The sequence below is a fragment of the Dromiciops gliroides genome, chromosome 4, assembly GCF_019393635.1.
Source record: "Dromiciops gliroides isolate mDroGli1 chromosome 4, mDroGli1.pri, whole genome shotgun sequence".
Taxonomy (NCBI): domain Eukaryota; kingdom Metazoa; phylum Chordata; class Mammalia; order Microbiotheria; family Microbiotheriidae; genus Dromiciops; species Dromiciops gliroides.
Window position 1 is genome coordinate 293040325 of NC_057864.1, and position 10447 is coordinate 293050771.

General features: G+C 37.6%; 1 protein-coding gene across 1 annotated transcript in view; it reads left to right on the forward strand.

Moving 5' to 3' along the window:
* LOC122752744 (regulating synaptic membrane exocytosis protein 1-like) overlaps positions 1-10152 on the forward strand; it is a 357197-nt gene extending 347045 nt beyond the window's left edge. The window contains 4 exon segments of the mRNA XM_043999633.1: positions 933-1045; positions 3740-3841; positions 4211-4350; positions 7574-10152. Of these exon segments, the coding sequence (XP_043855568.1) occupies positions 933-1045; positions 3740-3841; positions 4211-4350; positions 7574-7792 (574 nt within the window). The 3' untranslated portion in view covers positions 7793-10152.
* Positions 10153-10447: the final 295 nt, after the last annotated feature.

A 10447-nucleotide genomic window follows, 5' to 3' on the forward strand; every position in this document is an offset into this window, starting at 1 on the left:
GAATCCCCTCTGCAACATCGCCAGAAAGTAGACATTTAGTCTTACCTTGAAAACCTCTAGCAGGAATTTTTAAACTATTCTAGACCATGGGACCCATTAAATAATCTGGTGAAGTCTATTGACTCCTTAGAATAATATCTTTAGGTGCACAAAATGAAACACATTAATAGTTATCAAAATATTTCTAAAACAAGTTCACAGACCTCAGATTAAGAAGCCCTGTGAAAGGAGGTGGGGAGGGCTCCAAACCATAAGGTAATGCCTTCAATTTTGGGATAGCTCTAATTATTTGTAAGTCTTTCCTGACATTAAGCCTAAATTTTGCTCTTTGGAAATTCTAAGTATTATTCCTTATTTTGCCTTCTCAAGCAAAAGAGAAGACATCAATTCATCTTCCATTTGACAATCCCTAAATACTTTTAAAAAAAATACTGAATTTCCTTATTTTCTCCAGGGGCCCAATTCTATAGCCCCAGGAACCTTGACTATACCCTATTTCTGAGTAGTATGGGTTTATCCCTCTATAAGAAACCTGGCGGTCCTATGCTTCTAGAGGCTCACCACACTGATACTCATCTTAGACTTCTTATCAGCTTAGTTGACAATAGCTCAGAATTCCAAAGGTCAAGAGATCCCACCACTTTCAGCCTCCCCACTAGCTACTATCACAGGTATGTACCACTATGCCTGCCATAGCCTTTCAAATATTTTCAAACAGCCATCATGTCAGGAAAACTACATGAAGAATAAATCTGAAAAGATATGTAGATAAGCAGTACAGTTATGGAATAATATATATTTTAATAAATTATAAATAATAGAAATTCATTGTTTCATATAAAATGATTCTGGGATGTGTATATGTTCTAACAAAGCTAGTTATTTTATTTTTCTTTGTTTTTATTTTTTTTTAATTTTCACTGTCCTTGTAGCCTAATATTTCCTGGGGTTCGATTGGGAGCTGACAGTCAATTCAGTGATTTCCTCGATGGACTAGGACCAGCTCAACTTGTTGGACGACAAACACTAGCAACTCCTGCTATGGGTAAGAGTAATCTCTGGGTTCACTCCTATTTCATTTGTGTATATATCAGTGAAAATAAAAACCTTCAAAAAGGCATGGAGTAAGTACAATGACCATGGTATCTGCATATTCCAATACTACTTGCAATCATTGAATCCAGAAGGTGTCAAAGTCACCATCAAGAAAAGTATTTAATTACTGAAATCAGGGCTCTTTCAACCTTCTGCCTAGATTCTGTCCTCAGTTTTTGTAAGTAAGGCAACAAAAAAGTTGCTATCGTGTCCTAAAACAATGATTTAACCTTTAATACATGTGGCTATATAATCCACTGATGGAAATTCTTGTTAGATTATGATTAAATCTGTATTAATCACTTGCGTGTAGAAGCAGCAAGCCACTGTTATTGGTGCTAGTCATTCTGGTCTGTATATCAGTCCACAAAGACATATTGTGTTGGGAAGACAAAATAATAGTTTATAGTACTGGAAAGATAATAAACAAATTGTGTCAAACTCTACTAAGGTGAGCAGAATAATCACACTTTCATATCTTTGAAATTTGCTCACAGGGAAAGGAAAGCAATCAAGTCTTTTAAAAAAAAATCCAACCACCACTTTCATGAGGTTGTTTCTCATGTCCTTCCCATCACTGCTTTGTATCCACATGGGATCAGTTCAATAGTCAGAAACCTTATAATAATTTAAGCACGTTCTTCATGAACACTCTAGTAAATAGCTTGCTAACATTATATTATTTGTGTGTTCTTTCACATTTTTATTAATGACTCAAATGAAGAGATAGATAAGATGCTTATAAACTTTTCTAGTGATACAAAGTTGGCAAGTATTGGTAACCCAATGGATGATGGAGTGGGGATTCAAAAAGATCTTGAAACACCATAACCAGATCAAATTAGATGTGATTTATGTAGGACAAATGTGAAATTTTCCTGATTCCAAGCATAGTGCTCTGTCCACTGTGCCACATAGTTGGCCTTATGAAAGATAAATGTGAAGTCTCACATTTGGATTTTAAAAAAATAAGATCCTGAGTCCAAAATGAGGGAGGGATGGCTAGACAGGGCCATCTAGGTTAATGGAATATATAAAGTACTGGCCTGAAGTCAGGAAGACTCATCTTCCTGAGTTCAAATCTGGCCTCAGACACTTACTAGCTGTGTGTCGTTGGGCAAATCACTTAACCCTGTTTGCCTCACTCCCCTCATCTATAAATGATCTGAAGAAGGAAATGGCAAACCACTCTGGTATCTTTGCCAAGAAAATTCCAAATAAGGTCACAAAGAGTTGTACACAACTGAAAAATGACTGAACAATGACTAGATGACTGTTTATCTAGAAAATATCTGGGATTTGGGGAGACCCCAAGCTCAATATGAATCAGTGGTTTGAAATGACAACCATGAAAGCTAATGAAATCTTAGGCTGAATTTTGAGAGATTTAGCTTCCAGGAAGAGTAAAGTGATAGTCTGGCTATACTTATCCTGGTAAAACCACAATGGATATTGTTCAATTCTGGAAGCCACACTTTAGGAAGAATGCTAATAAGCTGGAGAATTTCTAAGAAGGCAACTACAAAGGCGAAGGGCCCAAGTCCTTAATATATGAGGATCAGTGGAATAAACTTGGGGCATTTTGTCTGGAGAAGAGATTTAGGGGGAGATGAGGAACACTTAATAGGTGTCTTCAAGTATTTGAATGGCTATTACCTACAAGAGAGATTTGTTCTATGTCTCCTGAGAGCAGAACCAATGGGTAATACAATGGGTAGAAATTTCAAAGAGGTTAATTTAGGCTTAAAGTGAAGAAAAGCTTCCTAACCATTGGAGTGGATTCCTCTTCACTGAAGGTTTTCCACACAAACTGGAGGGCCGCTTATTAAGTATATAGAAAGGACTACTTGTCAAGTATGTACAGGGGAGTTGAGTATGTCCAGAAAACGAATACTTTTTAAGGAATAAATTAGGTAAAATGGTTACTCATGTCCCTTCCAATCTGTAAAATGTGTTATTCTCCCCTTGTAAGGTTGTGGATTCTTCATCATACTGTCTACATTGTTAATAACTTTAAGGACCATTTAGATCATTTAGTTCATTAACTCTATTAAAAAAAGAAACATTAAATCTAGTAAATAAAACTAAGTTATAAAAGGATAACAAAGTAAAAACCTCAATTGGGCCTAGGTCCCACAAGTCCCAGCATTAGCAATCATTGTATGACATGCCAAACTGTCTGCAAGAAAATCATGCAGCTAGTTAATCAGTGCCTTTTCTCCCTCAGTATTTTCCAAAAGCCCATTTGGTTTTATGCCTATTTAACTTTTGCTAAGTCTCTCCAATTCTTCCAGAATTGCATGCTGCTAATAACAATATATCATTATCTTGTATGATCCAAATCAAAGTAGCTATCAACCTAGAACAAATTAAGGAGAGGAAACATTTTAAAATAGCAACATTCCAGGGCAGCTAGGTGGTGCAGTAGATAAAGCACTGGCCCTGGATTCAGGAGGACCTGAATTCAAATCTGGTCTCAGACACTTGAAACTTACTAGCTGTGTGACCCTGGGCAAGTCATTTAACTCTCATCACATCACAAAAAAAAAAGCAGCATTCCTATATAATGTAGATAAAAGAGTTTTTAAAAGAATAAAATAAAAGAGGTAATAACCATTTTATTTGTCACTCTTTCCCTTTTTAGGTGATATACAGATTGGAATGGAGGATAAAAAGGGTCAATTAGAAGTGGAAGTTATCAGAGCAAGAAGCCTCACTCAAAAACCTGGTTCCAAATCTACACCTGGTAAGGAAAAGTCTTAGTTAATTGAGATAAAAAATGATATTGTTTAATAAATTATTAGTTAAATTTTAAAATTAATTAATATTCTACATGGATCAAGCAGTTGCCCATTTTAATAGTTTCTTGTTTTGGAACTGGGCTGAAATCCATGTACATGATCCCTGTTGCACTGTATATAAAAAGAGGACCTGTCCTACAGAGCTTTCTTTTTATTTTCTTCAATATGTTATCAATTTGAAATTACAGTGATATATGACTTTTAAAAATATTGAAACACATAGTAGTCTCCATAACTACTGGATCACTAAACAATCATGATCTTCAAAGGGCATTTGAATTAATTCACTCATATCATAATCTCTTTTCTTCCAGCTCCATATGTGAAAGTCTATCTTTTGGAAAATGGAGCCTGCATAGCAAAGAAGAAAACAAGAATTGCCCGAAAAACCCTTGATCCTCTGTATCAACAGTCCCTAGTTTTTGATGAAAGTCCACAGGGTAAAGTTCTTCAGGTTGGTAATCAGTTGTTGTTGTTGTTGTTTAATGCAAGGGCTAAAAGTGATCACTTCTACATTCCCCTTCTTGTTCACCTCCCTAAACAGCGGACGCAAAGACAGGCAGACAGAATATATGTGCCTAAATGTCTGAGGGCTTCAAAACTGCTTGAATATATAACTGAATAAGAACTTGAAATGCCCAGAAATTAGATTGAGTTCATCAAAGAAGAACCAAGGGTCTACAAGAAGGAAAAACAAAGGGTAGGGAGGGGTGAATATTAGAAAAATGAGGAAGCCAATTCATTACCAAGCCAAATATGTAAAGCTTTTCCAGCTTGATGAATAACAAAATAAGAATTTCTAGCACAGTACTCTGTGGGGAAAAGCAATGAGGAATGATTGTTGTTGCTTCTAATGTTGTTACCTTTGTAATATTAGACAAATAACCCTCCTAGGCCCCAGTTTTCTTATCTTTAAAATGGGTGGGTTGAACTCAATGGCCTCTGAGATCCTTTTTTTTTTTGTGGGGCATTGAGGGTTAAGTGACTTGCCCAGGGTCACATAGCTAATAAGTGTCAAGTGTCTGAGGCAGAATTTGAACTCAGGTCCTCCTGAATCCAGGGCCAGTGCTTTATCCACTGTGCCACCTAGCTGCCCCCCTGAGATCCTTTCAAGCTTTAAATCTATGACTATTGATTGTCTATTGGACATTTCAAATTTGTTGTGCCATAGGGGTCTCAAACTCAATAATCCAAAATGGAACTTCTTTCATTTTCTCTGAACTCATCCCACTTCCTGTAATCCCTTATTCCCATACACAGAACTGCCACCCTTCCAGTCACCCAGGATCACAAACTAGGAATCATCCTCAATTCCTTGACCTTTATAGTCAGTCAGTTGCCAAAGCTTCTACTTCCAAAACATAGGTCAAATTGGCCTCCTGCTTTCCATCACCTTTGTTCAGGGCCTTATCACTTGTTGCCTAGGTTATTGCAATAACCTCCTAATGACTCTCCCTGCCCAAAGTCTTTTCCCTCTCCAGTTCATTACATACACAGAGGCCAAAGTGCTATTTCTAGCATACAGGTTGATCTGTATATCAACCTCCTAACATCATAAATTCTAGTGGTTTCTAACTTCCAAGATCAAAGGCAGGCTGCTCTATTTAGCCCTAAAAACTCTTCGCAACTTGGCACCAATCTATCCTCTTCAATCTTTATTATATACATTAATCCCCTTTACCTACTCTACAATCCAGCCAAATGGGCTTTGCTATTCTTCACACATAATGTTCTATTCACTGTCTCCATGCCCTTTGATAGGATGTCCCCCAAGTCTAGAAAATATACCTTCATTATTGCCATCTCTAAGAACCCCTATTTTCCTTCAAAATTCAGCTTAAACAAAACAAATGGCATTTCCTACATGGTCTTTTCTGGTGATCCCAGCTGCTGATGCCATTCCCCCCAAATTGCCTTGTTTTTATTTTGTGTGTATTTTGAATGTATATGTATACGTGAATGTATATACACATATGCATATGCATACACACGGTATATGCTCTTTATATGAATAAAGGGATTGTTTCATCTATGTGTTTGTAACCTCAGTTTCTTATCATAATGTCTGGTACATTGTCATGGTTTAATTTATGTGTATCGACTGATTGAATGAACTTAAAAAAAAAAAAGTTGTTAGGACCACTGGGTGGAAGTTTCCTAAAGATTATGCAGGTTGTGTACCCATCAGCATATCTGTTAACATCTCTGAAGCAGTACTTCCTCATCTGTAACATGGAGTTAACCATAGACCTCTTAATGGAGCTGTCAGAAGGAAAGTGATTTATAAACAATAGCATGCTGCATAAAGGTGAATTGTTATTACTAAGAGCTTTCTGGGAATTAAGGCTGTTCAGAAAGGCAGTGCACTGTTGCCTCATGAGAAAAAGAGCAACCTTCTCCTTTAAATTGTCCAATCAACTAAACAAATACTCACCCAGCATCTCATAAAGAAGATTTGTACATCAGGCAAGGATTTATACTGGATGATCTCTGAGACCCACCCCAACTCCTCTATCCTATCAGCCTATGAAAATGAGGAATCAGCTTAGGAATATCAGTATGAATTAATCAATTATTGAGGCAGTTGGGTAGCACAGTAGATAGAACTTCCTAGAATCAGGAAAGCCTGAGTTCAAATCTGAATACTCTCTAGGTGTGTTACCCTGGAAAAATCAGCTAACCTAAGACTGCCTCAATTCCCTTATCTGTAAAATAGGACAGCAATAGCACCTATCACCTAGGTACTATTGTGAAGATAAAATGAGATGATATTTGCAAAGTGCATTGAAAATAATAAGGAGCCATTTAAATGTTATTGTTATTTAGCTATAAGTGACAGGTAGATGCTGCAGTGGGAAACTAGCTGAAATAGTGGATAGAGCACTGGCCCTGGAGTCAAGAGGACCCAAGTTTAAATCTAGCCTCAAACTCTATCTGTGTGTCCCTGGGCAAGTCATTTAACCCAGTTTACCTCAATTCCTCATCTGTAAAATGAGCTGGAAAAGGAAATGGCAAACCACTCTGGTGTCTTTGCCAGGAATATCCCAAATAGGGTCATGAAGAGTCTGACACAACTGAAACAACTGAACAACAGCAATAACAGATGGTGTAGTAGAAGATCACTGGGCCTAGTGTCAGGAAGACCTGAATTTGAATCCTGCTTCAGACATTTCAATAGCTATATGCTATTGAACCTTTTTTGACCTCTGTAAAATCTCCTTATCTGTAAAATGAGGCTAGTAATAAGTTACCTGTATGTTAAGGTTGCTGAGAGGAACAAATGAGATTATCTACTTAATGCAGACCTTAAGGCTATATAAATGTTAGCTATTATCATTCAAGTAATTCAAAGTTGTTCAGATACATCTTACAGTTTTGTGAGTTTATCAACATTTTACTAGCTTGTTCTTTCCCTTAGAAAAATTATTGTCAAGGAAATATAATATTTTTAAAATATATTTAACTTTGGACAATCCCTAAATGAATAGAAAAAGTGGCTGTTTACATATTAGAATTCTAGGAACTCCCTTGAGCACCATGTTTTAATCTGTGGTGGTCTTTTCTCTGCCATCCAAACTGGCTCTCCTTCCACTTACTTTCCCACTTAAAAGCATGAAAAGAGGTGGCCCTTTTGCGTTGTATTAACTCTTTTTTTGTGCATGATTCTCTCTCTGCAGGTGATCGTCTGGGGGGACTATGGGCGAATGGATCATAAGTGTTTCATGGGTGTAGCTCAGATCCTGTTGGAGGAACTTGATCTGTCCAGCATGGTAATAGGATGGTATAAATTGTTCCCGCCTTCATCACTGGTGGACCCAACCCTTGCACCCCTCACTCGCAGGGCTTCCCAATCATCTCTGGAAAGTTCAACCGGGCCTCCTTGCATTCGATCATAGTGAACTTGTAGAGAATGGATCCTAGCTAAGTAAAATGCTACCAATCCAGGATAATAACCCGAACTAGATATTATGTGATCAAAAACATTGTTGGAGACAGACAATCAACTTCTGTTTTACCTGTTATAGCTATCCAAAAATATGTCTGAATTGTTTGTTTAAACCTGGCTTCAAATGACAGATTAAGGGCATCTATCAAATTATAATAATAAAAAAAAAGTCAATTTGCTAGTGAGAGTCACTGATGCTTCTAACTTAGCAAAAAGAGGAGGGGAAATTTCAAATTCACAAACAGACACACACACACACACACAAGTACACACAATTGAACAAACTGGAAGCCCTCACTCTGGAAAATCTTGTGTTCTACATGTTCTTACCCAGACTGCAAGCAGTGTTATTTCCCCTGGTGTTTGAGCAGTGTTTTCTGTACTTGTTATTTCCTCTAGTTTTTGGCTGTGTGACCCTCTCTTCACCCATGTTGTGACAGTCCACACCATGCTAATAGAGACCCTTCCCCTCTTTTTTCCCATATCACCAATAAAGGGCTGCAGAACCTCTCTGTAAGCACCTCCCCTCCAACTGTGCAACATCCTGGCAAAGTGATACCAATTAAAGGTCTCATGTTCCCCGCTCCCTCTCCCCTACCCCAAGTATTATCTCCTCAAAGTCTTATGTGTAGAAACCCAAAGCCAACCAAGAGGCCAGAATGTTTCCCTCCCAAGATGATAAGCACCACTGTTCTTTTTGCATTCTGGACAAAGCATAAAAATAAAAAAGTCTATGTTTTGCATGAAAGGCTTTTGAAGAAACCTATCTGTAACCAAGGCTGGGGACTGCAACAGCTTAATCTTAGTTTCTAACATTGAAACCACTCCTTGTTAATACTGTTCTCTTTCTAATGTCCATGAGAGAATAATCACATTCATGCATAGGAACTATACCTTTGACGTCCCACAATGTTGACCAGAAATGGAATTAAGCATATGACACTTTCAGCTATACCCAGGCTTCTCTGCTGTGTCTCCCTTTAGACACACCTGTCGGCCCTGGATAGAGCATGGTATGGGCTGTTCAATATTCCACTGGGAGTTCCAGTTGAAATATTCTGCACTTAACTAATGTTTTTATCCAATTTTAGTTTACATTTCTTTGAGATTGATGCAAGCACAAAGCTTGATTTTTTAACACAAAGTATCTTACTTTTTTGAGGAAAAAAAAAAGTCCAATTTCAATTTGCATTTTCTTCATTTGAGTTTTTCTTGGCCTTGACGTTCCCTTGTGATGTGCTACCAACTGCAGACCGTGCAGGTGCATTGATAGGTTTTTCCTTCCTTTTATGGGCCATTCAATTTTGTGATCACACAGATAGAGCAGCATGACTTGGAACTATTCAAAGCTGCATGCATGTTTTGTAAAAAAAAAAAAAAGTAAAGAAACAAAAAGGTAATTTAATAATGTATGTTAGCTCCACGTAGGCCGGCTTGTATGTTGCATGTACTTGTACAGTTTGCTCGTTAATTACTATACTGAAATAACCAAGAAATCTAAGCCATCCATTTTTGTTATAGACATTTGGCAGGTTTTAGCCAGACTCGGTTGGTTAGTCTGGCGCAAAATGTCTATAGATGGACTTTATTTTTTACCCTATGGAAAACGTGATGTAGTTCGGACCAAACCTTCTTATAAATTATTTTGGTGTAGATTCCTACTGTGGGGCTGTAACACATGTAGAAATTGTGTACACACTAGGTTTTAATCCATTAGACATACTGCCTGCACCGAGTGAATTATTAATTATGATTTAACATGCCAGACTTATCTGCCCACCATTCCATTGGGTACGGATTGACTACTGCTCGTCCTGTTGAGCAAGAAAAGGTGAAGCATTGGTGCACTATAACTGGAGTTCGTTCTGTCTTAGTGGCCAATAATTGACTAAGTACAATTGGGTAGTATCTTTCTATTTTGACCACTTGTCTTAACACTCCCCTGTGCTTTTAAATGAACTTCCAACTCATGTTATGTAAACATGTTTAATAAAATTTACTTTTCACGTCAGTTGGTAGCCATCTGTGTTCTATGTTCTGCCAGATTGTCATTGCAGGTCCTGTGGTGGAGAGCAGGAGCTGGATCATGGGAATGCGAGACGCCGGGCTTTGTTCTCTGTTTCTGATGTTTAACTTGACTTGTCACTGCACTAAATATGTCTTAAAGAATGGCCCAAAGGGTACATCGCCTCACGTACAAGTTTTCACTTTGTCAGCCTGTCTAAGTGAGCACATGAGTACACTTCTGAAAAGTGGCATTATTCAAAACAATAAATATCAGTAAGAAACAAATGGAAGGTTGTTTTTCTACTGCTGTTTGAGTGTGCTAATAATAAAAGAGATGACCCAGTTGTCCAATTGCCCAAACATCTCAAGTTACATGAAAAGTCATAATATTGAATGTTGTGGATGTAAGGCATTGAATATTGAATCTGGGGGCTGTCTTCAAAGCATCTGGTTCTCTTTCCTTCCTGTTCTTCTGAAACAATGACAGATTTTGCAACACATCTTGCATAGAGAGAGCTGGCATATCAAAAATAGGGGGTGTTTGTTTGCCAAACCATCTTCAACAGAATATTAGGGAATAAACATATATGCAAACATA